The sequence below is a fragment of the Erythrolamprus reginae genome, chromosome 3, assembly GCF_031021105.1.
Source record: "Erythrolamprus reginae isolate rEryReg1 chromosome 3, rEryReg1.hap1, whole genome shotgun sequence".
Lineage (NCBI taxonomy): Eukaryota > Metazoa > Chordata > Lepidosauria > Squamata > Dipsadidae > Erythrolamprus > Erythrolamprus reginae.
The window spans coordinates 70,778,453-70,804,146 of NC_091952.1; the positions used below are offsets into that span (position 1 = coordinate 70,778,453).

General features: G+C 40.1%; 1 protein-coding gene across 4 annotated transcripts in view; it reads right to left on the reverse strand.

Moving 5' to 3' along the window:
* BTBD19 (BTB domain containing 19) overlaps positions 1-25,694 on the reverse strand; it is a 90,251-nt gene that overhangs the window by 49,986 nt on the left and 14,571 nt on the right. For all 4 annotated transcript variants that reach the window (XM_070745777.1, XM_070745776.1, XM_070745775.1 and 1 more), the window contains one exon: positions 23,502-23,555. In XM_070745777.1, the coding sequence (XP_070601878.1) occupies positions 23,502-23,555 (54 nt within the window). The remainder of the gene's footprint in view (positions 1-23,501; positions 23,556-25,694) is intronic.

Here is a 25,694-nt window from a genome sequence, read left to right on the forward strand (position 1 = left end):
TAAAATAAAATAAAATAAAATAAAATAAAATAAAATAAAATAAAATAAAATAAAATAAAATAAAATAAAATAAAATAAAATAAAATAAAATAAAATAAAATAAAATAAAATAAAATAAAATAAAATAAAATAAAATAAAATAAAATAAAATAAAATAAAATAAAATAAAATAAAATAAAATAAAATAAAATAAAATAAAATAAAATAAAATAAAATAAAATAAAATAAAATAAAATAAAATAAAATAAAATAAAATAAAATAAAATAAAATAAAATAAAATAAAATAAAATAAAATAAAATAAAATAAAATAAAATAAAATAAAATAAAATAAAATAAAATAAAATAAAATAAAATAAAATAAAATAAAATAAAATAAAATAAAATAAAATAAAATAAAATAAAATAAAATAAAATAAATGAAATGAAATGAAATGAAATAAAATAAAGATGGCGAGCACATGCACAGTGCCGGAACTCAGCTTCTGTGCATGCTCAGAAGGAAAATAAAAATTCAAAAAAATTCAAACAAATTTCCCAAAAAAGGTGGCAGCTTCAACAAACCGGCACCGACTGATCCGGTTCGGTGATATCATCGTGGCGTGATCAGCAAGTCGCCATCAGTTCAAGTGAACCGGTCAGAACCGGGAAGGATTTACCCTCGCCTTGGAGTGGGGTGGGAATGGATACTTTACAGCATCTTTCCTCTGCCATGCCCGCCAAGCCACGCTCACAGAACCAGTAGTAAAAAAAATTGAATCCCACCACTGATGCAGGTATAAATGGGCAATAATAGGCACAGAATGATTCGGGGTCTTGCAGCAACAATGCCCAGCTTAGAAAGAAGCAAAGTTGCTCATACAGATCATTTTTGCAAGGGAACCAGCTATCCTATGCTGACTGAAGAAATAATAATACAAATACTGTACAAATAATAAATAAAAGAAGGTTTATACACAACAATATCTTTCTTTTTTTTTTACAAATCAAACCCATTTCATCATATTTCCGTTTTTACATAATATATAGTTACATTTCTATTTCTATCAGTTTATATTTACCTTTACAATTTGTTCATTACATTATAAGTTAGTCTATTTTTGTGTACTGTTACACATTACTATCATTTTACCATATTTCTATTCTCCGTCCACTTATCCCATAGATTCCAAGTATTGTAATATTCTGAATTGTTTATTCCCTTAATTTCCATGGTCATTTTGTGCATTTCAGCGCATTTATAAATTTTATTGGTTGCATTGTTTTCTGATGGTATCAATTTATTTTATTGGCTGACTTTCAAGTACAATAAATAATATAATTGTAAATGTAGTGCTTTGATCCAAAGGAGAAATGAAAGGTCCTTATCTCGAAACATGTTCTTAAAGCAGCTACATCTATTCCTTAAATTGTAATCATCCTCTCCAGCTGCTGCTTGAGTCTGAAATGATGAATTTATCTCTGGCGGATATCTTTCTATCTCTTTAATAACGGAAGGCACCAGGCTATATGGAAGACTCATTTTATAGCTCGACGTGACTATTTTCGGATGGCACAACTATAGAGAGCTGAGAATACACTTTCTGGGGGAACGGTCATGATAAAGAACAGTTAACTTAAATATCTGAAGTCATGCTAGACTCATCGTTCAGGAATGTGAGGTTTCCTTGCCTGCCACGTGGCTCTCAACTCAAATGATCTTACCTCCTTCCCATCCTTTGCCAAGGCTGGGATTCAGCCAGCTTCCAGGGGAAGAGATGGAATGAAATCGGATGACTCAATCTATCCAACTCCAATCTCTTTCTTAGCTCAGATTTCAAGTAACAACTCTTTTCTCCTAGGTCATTCATGGCGAACCTTTTCAGCACCGAGTGACCAAACTGGAACATGGGTGCGTGCGTAGAACCTCTTGTCACAAATGCTTCTGACCATGACCAAATCAGGTTCTGACTGAAAAATACACACACATACACACCGCAGCTGATTTCTCCTTCTACACCATTTTTTTTTGTAAGCACCAAATTTCCAAAATTAGGTTCAGGTCATGACCAAACTGGTTTGCAACCAAAGCTATGGAACAAATTATGGTCATGAGCAGAGGTTCTACTGTAGTTTGTTCAGATCACATTTCTCCCCATGGGAAAAGCTACCCCCACAGCCTGGGAGAGTAAAAACACATGGCTAATCCATTAAGTTTGGAAATGCCATTAATTCACCTCATTTAGGGTAGTCGTGCTCCCTCAGTGACAGAAATTGGAACCTCTAAAAGTAATTCAAGTACACAGTGATACCTCGTCTTATAAACCCCTTGTCATACAAACTTTTGAGATACAAACCTGGGGTTTAAGATCTTTTTGCCTCTTCTTTCAAACTATTTTCACCTTACAAACCCAAGCCGCCATCACTGGGATGCCCCGCCTCTGGACTTCTGTTGCCAGCGAAGCACCCGTTTTTGCACTGCTGGGATTTCCCTGCTGGGATTCCCCTGCAGCATCACAAAAACACGGAAGTCCGGAGGTGGAGTTTCCCATGGAGGGGAGCCTCAGAGGAATCCCAGCAGCGCAAAAACGGGCGCTTCGGCTGGCAAAAGGGGTGAGTTTTGGGCCTGCACGTATTAATCGCTTTTCCATTGATTCCTATGGGAAACATTGTTTCATCTTACAAACTTTTCACCTTACAAACCTCATCCAGGAACCAATTAAGTTCGTAAGATATAGGTATCACTGTAATTATTATGATATACAACCAAAATAGTGCTGCTGTATTATAGTGTGCATAAGCATGCTTGGGAAAAAGCAGAAAACATTATGGGGAAAAAATGTCCTGAGAAGACAAGCATCTCTGATACTGTTAATCCAAATGGATTAGTGAGGAATTAGTATACTGAATCGGCTTAGAATACTAATAAGTGAGGAACAAAAAATGAAAACTGGGGAAAAGTTAACATTAAATAGCCCTACATGGCATTGGACCAAATTACTTGCAGGACAGCCTCCTGCCACAAGAGTCCCAGTGACCGGTTAGGTCCCACAGAGTCGGCCTTCTCCAGGTCCCATCAACTAAACAATGTTGCTTGGCGGGGCCTAGGGGAAGAGCCTTCTCTGTGGGGGCTCCGGCCCTCTGGAATCAGCTCCACCCAGAGATTCATACTGCCCCCACCCTCCTCGTCTTCTGTAAGAGTCTGAAAACTCATCTATGCCGCCAGGCTTGGGACCACTAGACCTTAGCCCCTGACCAACAAGGGTGTTGTATGCCTGTTGTTCGAATGGGAATGAGTGATTTTTAATAGTACCAAGGTTTTTTAGAATAATGCTTTTTTAATATGTTGTAAGCCACCCCAAGTCCTCAGAGAGGGGGCAGCACATAAAACCAATAAATAGATAGATTAGATAGATGGATGGATGGATGGATGGATGGATTAATAGATTAGATAGATAGATAGATAGATAGATAGATAGATAGATAGATAGATAGACAGACAGACAGACAGACAGACAGACAGACAGACAGACAGACAGACAGACAGACAGACAGACAGACAGACGATGATGGATGGATGGATGGATGGATGGATTGTTAGATGGATGGATAGATAGACAGACAGACAGACAGACAGACAGACAGAGAGACAGATGATGGATGGATGGATTGTTAGATGGATGAATAGATAGATAGATAGATAGATAGATAGATAGATAGATAGATAGATAGATAGATAGATAGATAGATAGATAGATGTAGAATCTTGTCTAGAACTCTGAATAGCAGAAATCCTGCTGCACTTTGCTGTAGATCCCACTTATCCCACCAAAATATCAGGATGCTGAAGGCAAACTTGAAGGAAAGGTTATGTTCACCTTTTCCAGGAAACATATGGCTGGCCATCTAGGAGTCTCCGGAGAGGGGCGGCATTCAAATCAAATCAAATCAAATCAAATCATAAATAAATTACTATACTGTACTGTACTGTATTTTCATGTTCCTATACCACTTCAAATAATGGGATGGGACCTCATAGCCAGGAAAGACTCCCATATATCTGCAATTTCACCTACTTTTGTCATCTATTTGTTGTCACCCACAAAATCATTTCCTCCATCACTCAACTGCTGAACAGGGAGAAGAGGTGTTGGAGGAGTTGATGTTTTAAGTTCCTGTTTCTGCAGTTCTCCCTGCTGAGGAGCAGGAAACAGTTGGCTGCATTTCAGACCCGAGTGCAAAAGGTGACACAAGTCATCTGTATCACGTGATATCCAGAAGGTTATCCGTGAAGGTAAGACTGAAATGTTCCCCTATCTTTGTATTACATTTTGAGATATAAAAATGCAATAAGCATTTCTATGATTCTCTCAGAACATTAATTGAAACATAGTACCTGGGTTCAGGTACTCAATTGCCATAAATATGTTAATCAGTTTTCAATGGAAAAACCCCACTGCAATTTGCTGAATTTGCATCACATGCTAGGCTACAAAATCAAATTGCCACCATAGAGTGCTACTCATAGATGAAAAAAGTGTTCCTCTTTTTCAAAAAAAAAAAAGTCACATTTGGAACAGAACCGTATGACACAGCTGCCTTATAAAACCTAATTCAGGCCACAACCATTCCTTCTTACTGAAAATCAAGTATGTTCTTCCAACAGAAAAATAGACAAGAAATTCTTAATTTCAGTGCTTAATCTGAAGCAATACAGTGTTCCCTTCATTTTTGCGGAGGATGCATTCCGATACCACCTGCGAAAGTCAAATTTCCGTGAAGTAGAGATGCAGAAGTAAATACACAATTTTGGCCTATGAACAGTATCACAAGCCATCCCTTAACACTTTAAACCCCTAAATTCCCTTAACAACCATTTACTCACCATTATTATTAGTACTCACCATTGAATAAGACACTTAGTGATCCTGATATTTATAAACATAATTATTTAGTAACAATAATTATTATTTTTTCCGATAACAACGCTGATTGGTCGAGATTTTGGCCAATCAGCAATGGCAGACGAAAGTTTGACGATGACGTATGACATCATCGGGCGGGAAAAACCATGGTATAGAAAAAAACCTGTGAAGTATTTTTTAATGAATATTTTTTTGAAAAACCGTGGTATAGGCTATTTGCAAAGCTCAAACCCGCGAAAATCGAGGGAACACCGGAGTCAGCAGGCACATGGTGCCTCAGAGCATACACAGAGTGTTTCCCCTCATGCCAATCTCCACATCATTTCTCTTCTGGAATTGACCCTTGGATCATCAGCAGTCAGAGTCTCCAGTGTTGCATAAATCATGAATCCTAAAAACTCTGGGGAATATTTAGTTCTTTAACCTTCGGATATACATTAACAGGGAACTGAAATGTGGTTTACATATAAGCACTGAAAGTTCTTCTACTCGCAATCATCAAAGGTAAAACACATGACCCTCTTTAGACTCTGAGAGCAAATTTGCACGTGGAATAAAGACACAGAGGTGGGTTTTTTAACTTTAAAACAATAAACGTTCTTTAAAGTCAAAGAGTAAAATAGTTATTGCAGGTTTGTAAATGCTCCCTGAATCCACTGTGGGTGCTGTAATGGATTTACCCTACTATCTTAGGAATGTTAGTTTGTTTATTTAGCCTCCCTCCCCACACAACCCCACAGGCTGGTTTTGTTGATGATATTGTCTAAAAATAACATTTGGATAACCCACTGCGCTTCATGGGAAGGGCAATCTGCATTCCTCTAACAGGACTGCTCTTCTGTTCTAGCTCTGGAACAGGAAATTATTCTTCCGAAAGAAAAAGCTTGGAAGATAAGAAAAGTCATGAGCCTGCCAGGAAATTGCTACAAAGCACATGAGCCCCAGCCAGCTCTGTGCAGCTGCTGACTCATAGACAAAGAGCAACTTTAGTTTGTGGGCCAGAGATATTGTATACTTCAAAAAATGGTTATTAGGAAAAGCCGTAACAAAGATTTGTGTCAGTTCTCAGTTGAACAGATTAAAGGGATCTCTGTTAGGTCTGCTGAGAGCATCTTAGATCAGTGTTTCCCAACCTTGGCAACTTGGAGGTATCTGGACTTCAACTCCCAGAATTCCCTAGCCAGCATTTGCTGGCTGGGGAATTCTGGGAGTTGAAGTCCAAATATCTTCAAGTTGCCAAGGTTGGGAAACACTGCCTTAGATGAATGAAGAGTATCTCTTTAAATAGGGGATAGGTTTTGGTATTTTGTTTTTACACCCTTAGTACAAAACATGAACAAGCTACTTCCTATTCTTAAAATAGAACAGCCCTTCCCAAATCTGCAGGGCTGTTCCTCCATGCCTAACTCTGATTCTCAGCAAATGGATGAGAAAAGATTCAGGCACAGATTTTGTCTTCAGTTTTATGGAAATTGAATTCCAGTAATAATGGAAAGAATATGCTGGTACTTAGGAAGTATAGAAAGTAAGAATTGTGGAAAACATGTCCCCGAGACGGAAAAGATTACAACATTTCCTTTGACTGACACTCGTGATCCTGATTTTAATCTCTCTTTCACCCATGTGAATCAGAGACGGCATCTGAGGTCTCAAGGAGTTTAATTTTTGTTTGAGGGCAAGACAAGAAGCAGTGGATGGAAACTAATCAAGGAGAGAAGCAGTCTAGAACTAAGAAGAACTATCCTGGCAATTAAAACAATTAGTCAGTGGAACAACTTGCCTCCAGAAGTTGTGAATGTTCCAACACTGGAAGTTTTTAAGAAGATGTTGGACAATCATTTGTCTGAAACAGCATAGAATTTCCTGCCTGAGCAGGGGGTTGGATTGAAGATCTTCAAAGTCTATTCTATTCTATTTCCAGAGCTAATCGGAGGCTTTTTGTAATGTGCATGTGATTTAGCATACTCAATATAATACATGGAAATCCCAAGATATATATATTTTTTTGATACTGAGGTGCAATCATTTACATGTGGAGAAGATTTGACACAAATTGTCAAGATTCCAGGTAGCATCTACACTAAATCAGAGTCCAAGTCAAAGTACTCCTCAAAGTTTCAATTTATTGCCGGGGCCATCCTGGCACCTCCACTGGGAAACCTGAATCTAAGTTTCCTACCCAATTGAAAATTCACATCCTTTATCCCCCATCCATAAACTCGTCAAGTTGCCCACTCAGATTGTGCCAGCATGGCAAGTCCTCCTTCGGCTTCCGCCCAGGTGGGTGGGCATAGGATGGCCTTGAACCACTCGAAATAATGTTTTGTGGCTATATCAATTCCTTCATGAAAATCACCCCTCCCAAGTTCCCATAAACATCCAGCCTTCTATAGATAGTGTCGCAAGCCGTTAATTTATCACCAACTTCTGCACGGTCTTAACACAAATGTATTACTGTGATTCTTAAATAAAACTGTGCAAACAATATAAACCAAAAGTGTGCAGCATAAAAGTAAATTATCTCAAAATGCCTTTTGTCCTACTAGCCCAACTAGTGCTATTATACTGTACAGGGCTTGTCCTGAAAGCAGGTAATGTTAACAGCCTTGCTAAAGCCAAGCATGTTTGGCTCTGGATAATGTCTAGATAAGAGAGCTTGGTTCACACATCATCACACTCAGCTTTTCCATCTTAGAATAAAGAGACCCTTTAGTTTTTATTCCATGCACAAAATCGGGAAATCAGGCTTAAGAAGCGAGGAACACGTTATCTGCAGTTATTGCTGGCTTTCCTTTTTTCACTTGCAAAAAGTGAACATTCCTTCAGTCCCTTTAAAAAATAAACTTATTTACTCCGACTTTTGTTGTTATTGACATTATTCTGTTGCTTGACATGTATACAGAATGCTTTTGTATCGTGGACAAATGCTCTGAGTGTCTAATCACACATGGCCAGATAAAAATTAAATTCAATTAAGTATTCCATTCAAGAGTCACTGAAACTGAAGACCAAGAGCGGAAGCAGAGAGCCTGATTGCATTATGAGTGTAATAAAGCAGTGTTTCCCAACCTTGGCAACTTGAAGATATTTGGACTTCAACTCCCAGAATTCCCCAGCCAGCAAATGCTGGCTGGGGAATTCTGGGAGTTGAAGTCCAAATATCTTCAAGTTGCCAAGGTTGGGAAACACTGTAATAAAGGACTCTTTCCTCCACCAGCCCATGGGTTGGATGCATCATCCCAGCTCGTGCCCATCCCAGCTCCACTAAGGCCAAAAAGTCATATTGCATCGCGATACATCACGTGAAGTGATCAGGTTTGACACACATGCCTTCATGCCATCCCTCCCTAGCTTAACAGAGCAGAATGATCCTCACCTGTTTTTCCTTTTTTTAAAAATAAAAGTTTTTATTATTTTTCTCCACAATACATCCATGCATATACAGTGGTACCTCTACTGAAGAACTTTTCTATATAAGAACCGGGTGTTCAAGATTTTTTTGCCTCTTCTTAAGAACCATTTTCTTCTTAAGAATACTTAAAAATTCCCAGGAAATTTGAGAACAGTACGAAGGCCTGGCCAGTTTCCTGCCATTCCCCCTGGGTTTCTCTCTCCGGCGCAGTGTATGAGAGGCAGCCTTGCACTGGGTGTATGGGAGACGCGTGCTCCTACTCGCCGCCTCAGAGTCCCTCTTTTTTTTTTTAAAGCCTAAAAGTTTTGGGTTTTTTTTATTCCCCTCGCCTCACCTTCCTTCAGCAGCAACTGTCCTCCTCCTCTTCTTCCTCCTCCCCCTCCCACCCAAATTCCAAGCTTTTATTTCTTTCCTATTGGGTTTGCACATATTATTTGCTTTTACATTGATTCCTATGGGAAAAATTGCTTCTACTTACAAACTTTTCTACTTAAGAACCTGGTCACGGAATGAATTAAGTTCTTAAATAGAGATACCACTGTACCTTATTTCGTAACAAAATACACATAGTTGTACATTTCTATTTAATAAAACATTCTAATTTGCATGTTTTATACTTTTATTACCCACCTATTTCCCCCTTTATATCATATCTCACAGTCTTTCGTAAGGCCTTAATAACATTTTTTAAAAATTTGTCATACAAATATAGTATTGTATTGTAGCATGTTTAACATAATATAAGGAGTAAAGTAGAGAGAGAAAAGATAAAAACACATTAGGACAGGAACGGTAGGCACAAAGGTGCACTTTTGCACGCCCCGTACTTAGTAGAGTGATGGCATTCAGGAAAAAACTGTTCTTGTGTCTAGTTGTCTTGGTGTGCAATGCTCTGTAGCGACGTTTTGAGGGTAGGAGTTGAAATAATTTGTAATTATTTTCATGGCCCTCTTTTTGACTCGTGCAGTATACAGTTACTATCATTCATGAGCTGCAGCATTAGCTTCATCCAAAGCATAGAAGGGTTAGATTGATTTATAGATTAAATTGGGGCAGGGGTGGAAAATGGAGGAAACAGGTTGGTTAGGAAGGTGCAAGTTACAGGTGAGACAGATTGCAAGTACCTTAGCAATTAGTAGTTGTAATGCATCTAATGTATTACAGTAGTTGTAATGCATCTAATAGTAATTGTAATGCATCTAATGCATCATGTAATGCAGTAGTTGAAATTGCAAAGTCATGCCTTCTGCTAAATTGTTGTTGACTGGAAAAGGCACTACTGTACTACCAGATTCCTGATTTTTTTTTTTAACCATCAGCTAATATAGCTACTTATTGTGCTCCATATGGGAATAGAAACTGCATTAATGTCAACATCAGCATTTATCTTTAAAAAGATTAGAAGTTTACTTAAATAACAGAAAAATATTTAATTATTTTTGGTCCACTATGTAAAGTTTCACATAATAAATGTGAAATATTTTTAGATCTCTAAGTGAGCCCAAGAAGCTGAAAGATATAAAGAAAACTTCAAGATCTATGTAGGGCAATGAAGGTCTGCAGATAGTTTCTTTGTCCAAACATTTGCACATCTGCGATTGGCTCTCACACCAGGTGTCACTTCCACCCTTGTCTGATCCAGCAGAAGTTGTTAGCAACCCTCTCCCACTTGCTCAGAGTCAAACTCAGATGTTGCTGAGAGACCCTGGGTGGGGGGAAATGGAAACAGCATACATTCTCACCAATTCCCAGCGGGTCTGGTTGTACCGTAAATCAGTCAAGTCTAGTGTTAAAAATCAAAGGGCAAGAGGAACTTAGCCATCTCCCCCAGAAAATTCACTGATCTTTTTGTTTCCTTGTTCCCTTGGGAGAATCTCCCTTCCAGTGTAATTCAGTTCCATCTTTTAAAAACATGTTCTCCTTTAAAGCAAGAGAGTTGACTATTTGGACTATTGGGTACTCTGGGACCATACGTTTGTTGTTCTAAGAACTGTGAAAAACAACAGCATTGATACTATAACTTACACAAAATATTTACAGACCCCTCGTATCCTGGACATGTGTAAATTGTTTCAACTCCTACCCTTAAAACGTTTCTATAGAGTACTGCACACCAAGACAATTAGACACAAGAAAAGTTTTTCCCCCGAACACCATCACTCTGCTAAACAAATAATTATCTCACCACTGTCAACTATCAACAATCACTGTCAACAATTCACTAAGGCTGCATTACTATTATTATTAGTTTTTCTCATCCTTCCTATCACCCATCTCCTCCCACTTAGTACTGTATGACTGTAACTTGTTGCTTGTTTCCTTACGATTTATATTAATATTGTTTCCTGATTGCTTAATTGAACCCTATGACAATCATTAAGTGTTCTACCTCATGATTCTTGACAAACGTCAAACAGAGGATTTTAGATTAGATTAGTTAATTGAAATTAATTGGATTTAGGACACTTGTATTGTTTTTTTCCTTTTATATGCTGTAAGCTGCCCCGAGTCCTTGGAGAGGGACAGCATGTAAATCGAATGAATGAATGAATGAATGAATGAATGAATGAATGAATGAATGAATGAATGAATGAATGAATGATTGAATGAATGATAGAATGAATGAATGAATGATTGATTGATTGATTGAATGAATGAATGAATATTTTCTTTTATGTACACTGAGAGCATATGCACCAAAGACAAATTCATTCTATTCTATTCTATTCTATTCTACACATAATGCTTTTTCTGTCCAATTCTTAGAAGAGCTAAAGGAGTAAACGCACCACCAGGTTAAGAGATTTGATTTAATATCCTGTTGCATAGTTCACTAAATGTATTATACTAGGTTTTCTGAACTGGGAGGATTACCTAATAGACGCGTGGTGGCAAACTTATGGCCCTCTCTGTAGGCATGTGCGCTGTTGCCACTGCTCTTCTGGTTTCTGGCGCACACATGCAGGCTGGCCAGCTGGTCTTTGCTGGTGCCAGGGCATCAGAAAATAGCTTGAAAATAGCCCTGAAAACGGACCCCAAAATGAGCAAAAATGGCCCCCAAACAGGCCAGTTGGTCTTCACGTTTCCGGTGTTCTGGCACACCTATATGCACACACATGCATGCGCATTCCAGTTTGGCAACTCGGTGCCGAAAAGGTTCATCATCTCTATAATAGACCTAGTATTTTATATCCCTAGAAACAGAACGATATTTCTAAGCAAATCATACGAGATAGTATATTCCCACCCTAGAAGTCTTTGGTTGCAGGTAACAACTCCCATCATCTCCAGTCAGCATAATATTGGCCAACCAAATTTATAAGAATAGTAGCCAAATACATACCATCCCGCCCTATTTTGTACCTTTTTTCTATCCGGACCTGAAGAATGGAAGATTACTTCAAATTAGCCGGCAAGGACTTTTATTTTTATTTTGCCTAATAAATGATGACCTATAAATGTGACTAATAATTTGATTAATGCTTCAGCGCTGACTCTTGAGGTTAATTTAATATATGATATTTGATTTGATTGGCCGGTCTTCTTTCTGGTTTTTTTATTTTTATTTTTATTAACAAACATATTATAAAACGGTCTTTTTTCTGGTGAAGAGCAATTGAAGTATTTGATGACAATAACTCCAAACCTGTTTCTTGTGTCCTTTCCAAAACGTTCAGCGATGCTTAATGACAGGACCAGCTGTTGTTGTCATGTTACTCCAATTTTTATTAAACAGGTAGTAAAAAAAATATCAATGTGTCCTCAATTTGTTCTTTTAAGCAAAGTATAATCACTTATCTTCAGATAAGGATTCGCTTACTTATGCAGTTACAAAATGCTGAATCTATACAAACGAGGTAGAGTTGGAGCTTCTGGGAAATTTCAATCCCCCTGGAATTAAACAGACTGTGCAAACATTTCAGCTCTTGTTTATTTAACTCTGGGAAGAGGCCGGGTAAACTGGAAAGGTTGAATCAGAAAGAGGTAATAAAGCTGCAGTGTAGTGGTCGCTCCCTGGTATCGGTATTTTAAAAGCTATTTATAAGTGAAACAAATTGAATTTTAAGAAACAACATTGTTGACAAGTAGACATACGCTGGAACTAGGGTGGGCCACTTCTGGACATATTTATAATTAGAATAATAATTACAATATTTAAAGTGCTCACTTTATCAGATACAAGGAGTAGCTTAAATGATATAGGATTTAACTTCATACAATTGACAAACATGCCAGAGTCTGCATCAACGAAGTAATAGATAGATCCAAGTTTGACATCAGAACTCAGAACAAAGACAAAACAATAGCAAAGCATTTTAATATCTCCAGATGCTCCATTACAGATCTAACTACTAACTACTAATAACTACTATAGAAGAAAAAACTTTACTATTCAACAATCTCAACTCCTATACATCAAGTGGTTTAGGCTTTGTCAGAAAATCTGAACACAGTAGGTTTTAACAATTAAATTACAATTGTTAATTGATATTATTATTTCCAATCTGATTCAGCACTAATTCGCAGTGGGCATAACCACACTGTCTTCTGCCTCCTTTACCTCCCTATCATTCCAGTTTAAATTCATTTTAGCTATTCATTTGTGCTGCAGTTCACAAAAGCTAATGCCTTTTAATAAAATTGGTTTGCCTGAAAAGATGGCATCAGACTTCTTCTGATTTTGGCTACCACAAACCAACATGGCTCTTCTCCTGCAATCTTTACAATTATCTAATTCTAGTTTTGTCTCTCCTCTTTAGAGATACTATTATTCCCATTTTTCTGTTCCCTCACAATTTGTTAAATATCTGCATTACAATATTGTGTAAAATCTTCAAGTTCATACCATCGTACGAACATACAAATCTAAATAACAACATACTAAATCATACCATCGTACAAACATACAAATCTAAATAATAACATACTAAATCATACCATCATACGAACATACAAATCTAAATAATAAATAATAAATAAATAAATAAATCGTATTTTCTAAATCTTTTGTTAAATCTCCAAGAATCCCCAAATTCATACTTCTAATTGCCAGGATCATGACACTAATTCGTTCTTAGATGCCTTTGTGAGCTGTCTTGTGTCGTATGGATGTGCTCATCCAAATGTAGTTTCCTGCTACTCCCACATTCTAAGATATTTATCAATTGGGAAACTCCTAATGGTCACATAAGGCTATTCTTGGATCACCAAGTCAGCACGGAAATGACAGTTATGACAACTCCCCAGTGAACAGGCCTTGGCTTTTAAACCTGCGGAGAGCAGATGGATAAGTTTATTTCCGTAGCCAGCTGTCACTGCTCCTTTGTTTGTTTCCATGATTTTCCTTCTATTCTCTTCCTAAGAAAGAAAAGTTCTTCCAAAAGCCACTAATTTGCTATCCTGGCAGGGGAATTCTGAGAGTTGAAGTCCATAAGTCTTAAAAGTTGCCAAATTTGAAGACCTCTGGTCAATGCCTAGTTCTCTCTCATCCAGCTTTCCCATCCTTTTATGAGTCTTTGTTGCTATGTTGTTTTTGGAAACCTACACGGTGCTTTCCAAAAATAATGCAATTTTTTAAAAAAGTAATTTATTGAACAGATTTGCACAAACACTTAAAATTCTTCGAAGTACGGTCCTTGGGCCTCTACACACTTTTTCCAGCGACTCTGCCATGACCAGTACTCGCCCTGGAAGGCGTCTTCGGGGACCTTTGTCACAGCTGATTGGATCTCTTCTATGGATGAAAAACTCACCTTGCCACAATGAGTCCACGAGTTCCTGGCCAAACACCAGGTGCCAACGCTGCCCCCCCCCCTATAGACCTGACATTGCCCCGACAGATTTTTTTTTGTTCCCAGCCCTGAAAGGAACCCGTATTTCATCCATAGAAGAGATCCAATCAGCCGTGACGAAGACCTTGCGAGAGGTCCCCGAAGACGCCTTCCATGGTGCGTACCGGTCATGGCAGAGTCGCTGGAAAAAATGTGTAGAGGCCCAAGGACAGTACTTTGAAGAATTTTAAGAGTTTGTGCAAATCTGTTCAATAAATTAATTTTTTTTAAAAATAATTGCATTACTTTTGGAATGCACACTGTATGTTTACTCCTCTTCAGAGGAAAGAGAAATTCTGAACAATCTTATGCTGTTACAAATTTGAGAAAATGCACATACAAAAAATACACACATACCAAAAATCAGCTAACACTTAACACTGCCAGTTAAAGTACTATCTTTAGATGCATTTTCACATGTAAATATCTTGTTATTAATACATGGCATTTTTTCTCAGCCTACGTATAGTCTTACTTGTAGTAACAAAAAAGTTCAGAGTGTTTTATGTTTCCACAGAAATCTCCACAAGAGTTAGTTTTAACATTAAGATATACATAATATGTTGCTTTAATATATCTTAAGTTTAAAAAGGAAACTATATTCTTTATGTATATAAAAAGAGAGCTAACAGTCTAGAGTTCCATAGTGTCATCTCTAAGTGCAATACACTGACATTGGATCAAAGGTGAGTTCCTCCCAGTTCGGACCAGTTCACTGGAACTGATATCAAGCTGCTGGTGATGTCATGATGATATCACGGAACCAGTTAAGTTGGTGCCGGTCCGTGGATTGATTGATTGATTGATATATGTATGTATGTATGTATGTATGTATGTATGTATGTATGTATGTATTTACTTACTTACTTACTTACTTACTTACTTACTTACTTACTTACTTACTTACTTACTTACTGATTTGATTTGATTTGATTTGATTTGATTTGATTTGATTTGATTTGTATGCCGCCCCTCTCCGCAGACTCGGGGCGGCTAACAACAATGATAAAAAACAACATGTAACAATCCAATTTAATAAAACAACTAAAAACAACTAAAAACCAAACATACACACAAACATACCATATATAACTTGTAATGGCCTAGGGGAAGGAATATCCTAACTCCCCCATGCCTGGCGACAAAGGTGGGTCTTGAGTAATTTGCAAAAGACAAGGAGGGTGGGGGCCGTTCTAATCTCTGGGGGGAGTTGATTCCAAAGGGCAGGGGCCGCCACAGAGAAGGCTCTTTCCCTGGGGCACACCAAACAACATTGTTTGGTCGATGGGACCTGGAGAAGGCCAACTCTGTGGGACCTTATCGGCTGCTGGGATTCGTGCGGTAGAAGGCGGTTCCGGAGGTATTCTGGCCCAATGCCATGTAGGGCTTTAAAGGTCATTACCAACACTTTGAATTGTGACTGGAAACCGATCGGCAGCCACCATCTTTTTAAAAAGTGGATTAAAAAAAAAAAATTTTCCCCTTCTGTACATGTGCAGAAGCCGAATTTCCAGCAAATGCGCAAGTACCACCACCTTGTTTTGGGCTTTTGGGGGGGGATTTTTGGCATTGTGCATGCCACAAGGCACATGGGAGGAAGCGAACCGACAGTGAGGCAAGTTAGAACCCACCCTTGCATAGGACATAACTAATTTGAGCTAGCAGGGTAATTCCAGGTTATATTCTGCAATTCAATGCCAAGCCATTCAAAAATCATGGATTCCTATTCCCAGAATAGGTTTTTTCCCCTCCTTTCAGGTAGTTATTGTTTATTGAAAAAATGATGGTTAATATAATTGTACAATCATTTGAACATGCATACTGTCAGGTTCATTTTATTATTGACATATTTTTAAGCATCCTAAATACAGGCTACTAATGTCTGGAACAGAAAGCATAGAGAAAAGCAGGTAAGGAATACTTGGCTCTGATTTCAGAGTTCTTGCAAAAAGAATTAATTATTTTCACCTGCACGTGAAACTTCATAATTCCATCTAATCTCTCAGAACTGGACAAGGGAAACAGAATGAAGCACCAATGTCTTCAGGCAGCTTGGATTATATGCTCCAATAGTTGCTTTACTACTTTAATACAGCATTCTACTGTAGTGGATACCATAATTATCTAGAGTTGCTTGTTTAATCCAAAGGGATATTAATTTTTTCCATCTTTTTGCAAATAAGGACATGAATTAATATTGGCTTCTTTTCTCCCTCCTGCAGTAGTAGTTATATTGCCAGTTTATGTTCACTTTTCATAAAAATGCAGCTATAACTCTAGTTCTACTTCGTTCCCTTTAGCAAAACAAAACAGGCATAATTTCTATCCAATTTAAAATCATAATTAAACAGCCTGAGTAATCTGAGAGGGCCTTATGATTTAAAATAACCATTAAAAACAACATAAAATGCTTAATATTTTGCTACATAAAAGAATATCTCCGGGACCGCCTTCTGCTGCACGAATCCCAGTGACCGGTTAGGTCCCACAGAGTTGGCCTTCTCCGGGTCCCGTTGACAAAACAATGTCATCTGGCGGGACCCACGGGAAGAGCCTTCTCTGTGGCAGCCCCGACCCTCTGGAATCAACTCCCCCCGGAGATTAGGATTGCCCCCATCCTCCTTGCCTTTCACAAACTCCTTAAAACCCGCCTCTGTCAGGCATGGGGAAATTGATTCCCCTGGCCCGTTTCCGCATGGTTTGTATGAGATGTATGATTGTTTTTTATATTAAGGGTTTTAAATTGTTTTAACCATTGGATTTGTACTGTTTTGTTGTTGTGAGCCGCTCCGAGTCTCCGGAGAGGGGCAGCATACAAATCTAATAAATAAGTAAGTAGGTAGGTAGGTAGGTAGGTAGATAGATAGATAGATAGATAGATAGATAGATAGATAGATAGATAGATAGATAGATAGATACATACATACATACATACATACATACATACATACATACATACATAGATACATAGATAGATACTTAAAGCAGATTAACAAAGGCCTATCAGAAAGAAACATTGTTAATACCGGTATCTTTTTAAAATCTGACAGCTCAAACACAACAGTGATGGTATTCAGCAGGTTCTGTCCAAATCAGGAGGACCAGTAGTAAGCACATCATCGTTTTGAGGCTGCGCCCATTGAAGCTTTGAACAAGGTGCGTTCGAGTGAAGCGAACCCGCACGCTCACATTTGTGAACCAGTAGAGAAGGTAAGTGAATAACATCTCTGAAACGCAAGATATAGAACCTGGTTCCATAGAACTGGCACCAGGTGAGTTAAGAAAAGGCGTGATCAGGTTAACATTAGAAAGACTGGTTCCCCTCTGACTAAACAATTGGGTCAACAAGGCACATGAGAACACGCACTATTCCTCTGTTCATCACCCAGTGAGTGAATGCCAACAAATTAAAACTGATATTATTTGTGAATACTCAGCCAGCGTATGATTTGGCAAAAAACACAAAAAAATCCCATTCCTCCTGTGTAATAACATCCCACTTAGTATCATTCTATATATACAGCATAACTGCTTTCTTCTGAAGTTGCCCTATACGGGGGCGGGTGGGAGAGACCATATTTTTTTCCGTGGGTTAAAATGAGAAACAAGAACACTCAACATTTGTAACCATAACCCCACTGACCTTTGTTTGGTCTACTGAAAATGATGCTTAGGATGGAAAAGAACCAAACATAGAACACTGTAAAATATTCAAAGCAAAATGTAACAACTGTTATGAAGGAGATTGATCAGTGTCTTAAAAAAGGCCAGCACTTGGAGCTTCCTTCAGATTTCTCCCAGGAAAGTCTAAACTTCTAATATTAGAGGCTAATTTAATAGGCATGGGGGGATTCCAATAGGGTGGAAATCAGGGGTAGGTTCCTTACCTTTTTTCTACTGAGTGTGCATCGCAACATTTCGTGTGCGTGTGTACACATGTGCTTGCTATGCTCACGCACATGTGTCCCCAGCATGATTTTGCTTCTGCACATGCGCAGAGGGACAATTTTCCTTCTGCGCATGCTCAGAGAGCCGAAAATCACAGAAAATTATTTTTAAAAAGATGGCGGCATGCACGGACTAGCAAAGACAGACTGGAGCCATTGAACCAGAATTGCACAATCGGTGGGCCGCTACTGGAGCAGTTCAATGGACCACACCAGTAGGAACCCACCACTGGCGGAAATGGAAGATCAAAGAGACAGCTAATTCATATGGACTATATTTCATCACTACACATAATTCAGTAAATTTGTAGAAACAAAATAATCAAAATACATATTTTGACAGCAGCCAGAATGCTATATTCTCAACATTGGAAGAAAGATACAATCCCAACCACCTTAAATTTTATAAACAAAGTACAATACATGAGTGCGTGGAATTGACCAAGATGACCTATGAACTCCAAGACAGAGACAAAACAGACTTTTACAATGCATGGGATTGATAACTGGCTAAAACAATATAGATACAATAAAAAGTAAAAGAAATGAACTAATAACTCAAAATTTTATACAACTTAATCCAAAAAAGAAAACCATTATATTTCAGATAAGAGAAATAGCAAACCCCTTGGTAGATGACTATCCGACAGTTGTAAAATGTAAATGTAGCAAAAATATGTAGAAATTATTGATAGTATCCAATTTGGAAAGTCACAAACTAGCAGTCAACAGTATAGTTGACAGATTTGTTGTTTATGTTTATATGAAATGTTTCAACAGTCTTTGTTTGTCTTGTTATTATATTGTTTCTTTTTTTCTTACAATATGTTGCTATTTTTTCTTTGTTGTTTTTAATGTATTTAATCAATAAAATTGTTTTTTTTAATTTAAAAAAAATAATCACAATTCCGGTAATATAAATGGTATAATTGGAATTGTGTAAAAATAATTTTATTTACATATATACATTAAAACAATAACAACAGACCATACATTTACATCTAAACAATGTACAATACATACACGAAACTTAAAATATGAGGGTATTGTATATCTCCCCTCCCCTCCTACGGCTGGCTCTATTGACAGCCTACAATTGGTTCTTAGTGGTATTGAGACCAGTGGTTTAATTGATAACCTATATTTTATGTTTTGTATTATATAGTAATGCATTTAAGTTCTTTTTGTACAGTTAATAATAAAACATACCTAACACGCTTTCTATTGAATAGACAGAGAAAAGAGTTATATTAATTCTTAGTAGTTTTGATTTGTAACGTTTCTTTATCACGCAGCACTACTAGTAGTTGTTCTTTTATTCAGCCCTGTGTAGAATTGTGTAAATGTGGGAAAGAAAAAAGAGAAAGGAAAAGGAAAAGAACCCAATTGTCAATTTGTCAGGAAACTGGCTAAATGGAGCTGAGGGCTTAAAGAAAGAAACTCTAGAATTAAACCCTTGGAGGGAGAACATGGATTTTTGTCCAAACGGAGACACAAAGCCTTCACATAACAGGAATTATCCAAATTAGATTTGTCTAAATAGGACAGATGTTAATGAAGTCATGAGAACAGAGTTCTACAATGTCAGCAATCCCTGTGTTAAACAGCACCTGCTGTGCCAAAGCTCAGTGGTGCCACTAACAATGTGACAGTTGCCGTTGTTTTTATATAACTGATGTAAATCTGGAAGTATCCAATATATGCTGAAAGTCGCTGGCAGTTAATTTGTCACGATTGGGTTCAAGCAGGGAAAAGTTCTTATTTAATTAAATCAGCTCGCTTTTCTATTGGTTGTTGTTGTGTTCTGTCGAGCTCTCTGATAGAATTCTCCCAAAAATGCACAGATATATTTTACACATTTGAAAATTCCAAACAATGTTCTTTATAATGAAAATTCACTTAAACCAAGCCCTCTTTTGGTATAGCAAAGAGCACTCGTCTCCAAACAAACTGGTAATTTGTACAAGTCCCTTATCAGTTCTGTGATACTTAGCTTGCAGCTGTGAGGCAATTCACACTCCTTTTTTCACAAAGTGAAACACACTTTGCTCTGCTTTAGTTTCAAAGAGGGGAAAAATCAGCACACAAAAGGTCAAAGTCAATAAAGCAGTCACGAAACGCAACGATCAGATAATCCTCCACAATGGCCAAACCCACAGGCTGCTATTTATAGCAGCCTCACTAATTACCACAGCCCCACCCAACCACAGGTGGCCTCATTTTCTTTGATAATAATCTCTCAGTTGTTGTTGCCTATGCATCGCTCTCCGCATGCGTGGCTGTATCATTAACTCTTGTTCTGAATCCAAGGAGGAGCTAGATCAGGGGTCAGGAACCTTTTTGGCTAAGAGAGCCGTAAACGCCACATATTTTGAAATATAATTCCGCGAGAGCCGTACGTATCTCCCTTTCTCTCTTTCTTTCTCTCTCTCTTTCTCTCCCCCTCTCTTTGTCTCTTTCTATCTCTTTCCCTCCCTCCCTCTATCTTTCTCTTTTTATCTCTCTCTTTCTCTTTCTCTCTCTCTCTTTCTCCCCCTTCTCCCTGAAGTGGGGAGGGCCGGGTTGGCACCAAGGGAGCTCGAGACGGGGTGCAAAAGCAAACTACTCTGCTGGCCCAGGCCCACATCGGAAGGAAGGAAGGAAGGAATGGTAAAAGGGGCGATCAAGAGAGGAATGGGTGAATGAATGGACGGAGGGTGGGAAGGAAGGAAGGAAAGAGGGAAGGGACAGGAACAGAGGAAGGGTGCAAAGAAAGCAAGGAAAGGTGTGAAAGGGGAGAGTAAGAGAAGAAGGAGTGAAAGAAGGGAATGAGGGAGGAAACAAGGGAGGAAGGAGAAGGAAAGCAAGAAATGGAGGGAGGGAAGGAAGGAAGGAAGGAAAGAAAGAAAGAAAGAAAGAAAGAAAGGGGGAAGGGACAGGAACAGAGGAAGGAAGCAAGGAAACTTATGAAAGGGGAGAGTAAGAGAGGAAGGACTGAAGGAAGGGAGGGAGGGAAGAAGGTAGGAAGGAGAAAGAAAAGAAGAAATAGAGGAAGGGAAGGTAAAAGAGAGAAAGAAAAAGCAAGAAAGAAAGCAAGAAAGAGAGAAAGAAAGAATGAAAGAGAAATAAAAATAGAGAGGGGGAATGAAAGAAATGGAAGGAGGGAAGGAAGGAGAGAAAGAAAGAGAAAGAAAGAAAGCAAGAGAAAGAAAAAAGAATGAAAGAGCAAGAGAGAAAGAGAGAAAGAAAGAAAGAAAGGCAACTTCAAAGAAAGGCTCACTGAGCATCTCTCACTCTCTCTCTCTTTCTATCCCTCTTTCTTTCTCTCTCTTCCTTTCTATCTCTCCTCTTCCTTTCTCTCTCCTCTCTCTCTCCCTCTCTTTCTACCCTCCTTTCTCTTCCTTCCTTCTCTCCCTCCCTCCCCTCCCTCCCTCCTTCCTTCCTCTCCATTTCTCTTTCCCTCCCTCTCTTTCCCTTTTCTTTCTTTTGGTCCACTTCTCTCTCTCTCCGCTTCTCCACTTGCCTCCCCCTCGCGCCTCGCCCTTCCCACCCGGCCACCCGCGCGCGCTTACCAGCAGCAGGAATTCAAGTAAGCCCAAAAGAAGCCATTGGCTCCGGGCGGCGTTCATGGCCCCCCCGAACCCCCAGCCCAGCTGGAGCTCCCTCTCGCCGCCGCCATCTCCCTGCGACTGCCTGCGGCCGCTGCAGCCCCCCCCCCTCCCACCGGGCCACAAAGGATATTTGCCGCCGACGCCAGTGAAGCTTCAGCTGGGCGGGGCGCTGCCGGTACTTCCCTCCTGGGGCTCCCGCTCGCAGCTGTCCCCCGGCTTCTGCTCGATGCCGCGGTTTTCGGCGCTGTCCTGCTGTGCCCCAAAGACGGAAGGTGGGAAAAAGGCGAGAAGAATGGAGCTCTCCTTCTTCCTGCCTTCCGTCTTTGGGGCCCAGCAGGACAGCGCCGAAAACCGTGGCATCGAGCAGGAGCCAGGGGACAGCTGCGAGCGGGAGCTCAGTGCTAGGAGCCCTGTCTGCGAGCCAGATACGGCCATCAAAAGAGCCATATCTGGCTCGCGAGCCATAGGTTCCCGACCCCTGAGCTAGATAATTGATCTCCCTCTGAGCTGTCTGCCACACTCTCCTCCTCCCTGTCACTCATGTCTTCTTGGTCAGAGGAGCCTTCATCAGCAGATTCCACCAGGGGCAAAACAGGCCTGCAGCATGTGGATGTCTCCCCCACATCCACAGTCCTTGGGGCAGGAGCTGGGCCAGAGCTAACCACAACATGTTGTCAGTTGCAAAGTCATGTCCAACCCATCGCGACCCCATGGACAACGTTCCTTCCGGCCTTCCTCTCCTCTATCACCTTCTGGAGTCCATTTAAGGTCATACTGACTGTTTCAATGACTCCATCCAGCCACCTCATTCTCTGTCGTCCCCTTCTTCTTTTGCCCTCAGTCTTTCTCAGCATTAGGCTCTTCTCCAATGAGTCTTTCCTTCTCATTAAGTGGCCAAAGTATTTGAATATCATCTTCAGGATCTGGCCTTCTAAAGAGCAGTCAGGGTTGATCTCCTCTAGGATTGATCGGTTTGAACGCCTTGCAGCCCAAGGGACCCGCAGGAGTCTTTTCCAGCTCCATAGTTCAAAGGTCTCAATTCTTTGGTGCTTAGCCTTTCTTATGGACCAACTTTCCCAGCCATACATTGCAACTGGGAACACCATAGCCTTGACTATACCCACTTTTGTTTGCAGCGTGATGTCTCTGGTTTTTAGTATGCTGTCTATATTTGCCATAGCTTTCCTCCCCAGGAGCAGGAGTCTTTGAATTTCTTGGCTGTAGTCCTCATCAGCAGTGATCGTGGAGCCCAGGAAAATAAAATCCATCACTACCTCCATTTCTTCCTCATTTATTTGCCAGGAATTGAGAGGCCTGGATGCATGATCTTAGTGGGTAAGTACCTGCTGTAAGTATCTACTGGTAGTACCTGCTATAATTATTTTCTTTCTGCCATGCATTTACAAAACTATAATAATTTACTTAATAAATTATTATTATAAATTTACTTAAAGGCTAGCACACTTAGGGAGAAAAATAGCAGGACAGAACATTTTGATTATGGATTGAATCAATATATAGTTCTGTCCTGCCAATATCAGTACTGTACTGTGCTGATGTTTCTCTTTTATGCAGAGGAATGGTAGAAAACCTTACCATTTTATGACTTCTACATATGCAGGGATCTCAAGAAGTTGGGTTAAATGATCTGTAGCCCAATGTAGAATAGCAAAGTATCTAAAATAATACAAGGATATAAATCTTGCAGTCTTTGAATCAAATAAGCCAGGATCTACTGCTTGCTAACGACATAGCACATACTTTCATAATTATAAAATCCTAGATCAGGATTCATAAACTGCAGTGTGAGATTCTTACCTTTCTGAGGTCATTCAATCCATACTCAAGGGATGAAGTCAAAACCTCAAGGACCTGCAGATAAAATGAATAAGGCAAATATTTTGTAATAAGCCACATCCTTCATATTGTCAAAGATAAGTACCTTAACTTTTTATTTTCTAGCTTTCCAGCAGTATTAAAAGTTTATATGTGATTTCATCATCAGAGTTTATTTTTGTCTTGTCAGATAAAATTATTATTATTATTATTATTATTATTATTATTATTATTATTATTATTCTTTATTAGATTTGTATGCCGCCCCTCTCCGTAGACTCGGGGCGGCTCACAGCATATAATAAAACAATTCATAACAAATCTAATAAATTTAAAAAACATTTTTAAAAAACCATTATTAAACCAGACATACACATAGACATACCATACATAAATCGTAGAGGCCCGGGGAAGGGGGGGAATGTCTCAATTCCCCCATGCCTGACGGCAGAGGTGAGTTTTAAGGAGTTTACGGAAGGCAAGGAGGGTGGGGGCAGTTCTAATCTCTGGGGGGAGCTGGTTCCAGAGAGTCAGGGCCGCCACAGAGAAGGCTCTTCCCCTGGGACCCACCAGACGACATTGTTTAGTCGATGGGACCCGGAGAAGGCCAACTCTGTGGGACCTAATCGATCGCTGGGATTCGTGCGGCTGAAGGCGGTCCCGTAGATATTCTGGTCCGATGCCATGAAGGGCTTTATAGATCATAGCCAACACTTTGAATTGTGACCGGAAATTGATTGGCAACCAATGCAGACTGCGGAGTGTTGGTGTAACATGGGCATACCTGGAGAAGCCCATGATTACTCTCGCAGCTGCATTCTGCACGATCTGAAGTTTCCGAACACTTTTCAAAGGTAGCTCCATGTAGAGAGGATTACAGCAGTCGAATCTCGAGGTGGTGAGGGCATGAGTGACTGTGAGCAGTGAGTCCCGGTCCAGATAGGGCCGCAACTGGTGCACCAGGCGAATCTGGGCAAACGTCCCCCTCGCCACAGCTGAAAGATGGTTCTCTAATGTGAGCTGTGGATCGAGGAGGACGCCCAAGTTGCTGATCCCCTCTGAGGGGGTCAATAATTCCCCCCCAGGGTTATGGACGGACAGATGGAATTGTCCTTGGGAGGAAGAACCCACAGCCACTCCGTCTTATCCGGGTTGAGTTTGAGTCTGTTGATACTCATCCAGACCCCAACAGCCTCCAGACACCGGCACATCACTTACACTGCTTCGTTGACTGGACATGGTCAACACCAAGCACAGAAGAGTTCCGGGGTGGGGGTGGGGCCTCTTTCTCCCACCGCTACTGATTCACAAAACTGATCCTAACCAGGAGCAACCTATCTCTGCTTCAGGATTGTTGGGAGAGATGATCTCTGTCCACTATGGATTCTTTCTAACTACAGTATATGATCATTTTTTAAAGGAAAGGAAAGAAACCTGCCACTTTCATCCTTCCTCCGCAATTAATATGCTGACTTGATGGAAGCTGTAGCTCAACAAAATATAATGAGACACAAATTGCACATCTCTATTTTAAGATAACATCCGCAAATTTTAATTTGCATGTTTCTCTAGTACAGGGGTCGGGAACCTATGGCTCGCGAGCCAGATATGGCTCTTTTGATGGCCGTATCTGGCTCGCAGACAGGGCTCCTAGCACTGAGCTCCCGCTCGCAGCTGTCCCCTGGCTCCTGCTCGATGCCACGGTTTTCGGCGCTGTCCTGCTGGGCCCCAAAGACGGAAGGCAGGAAGAAGGAGAGCTCCATTCTTCTCGCCTTTTTCCCGCCTTCCGTCTTTGGGGCACAGCAGGACAGCGCCGAAAACCGCGGCATCGAGCAGAAGCCGGGGGACAGCTGCGAGCGGGAGCCCCAGGAGGGAAGTACCGGCAGCGCCCCGCCCAGCTGAAGCTTCACTGGCGTCGGCGGCAAATATCCTTTGTGGCCCGGTGGGAGGGGGGGGGGGCTGCAGCGGCCGCAGGCAGTCGCAGGGAGATGGCGGCGGCGAGAGGGAGCTCCAGCTGGGCTGGGGGTTCGGGGGGGCCATGAACGCCGCCCGGAGCCAATGGCTTCTTTTGGGCTTACTTGAATTCCTGCTGCTGGTAAGCGCGCGCGGGTGGCCGGGTGGGAAGGGCGAGGCGCGAGGGGGAGGCAAGTGGAGAAGCGGAGAGAGAGAGAAGTG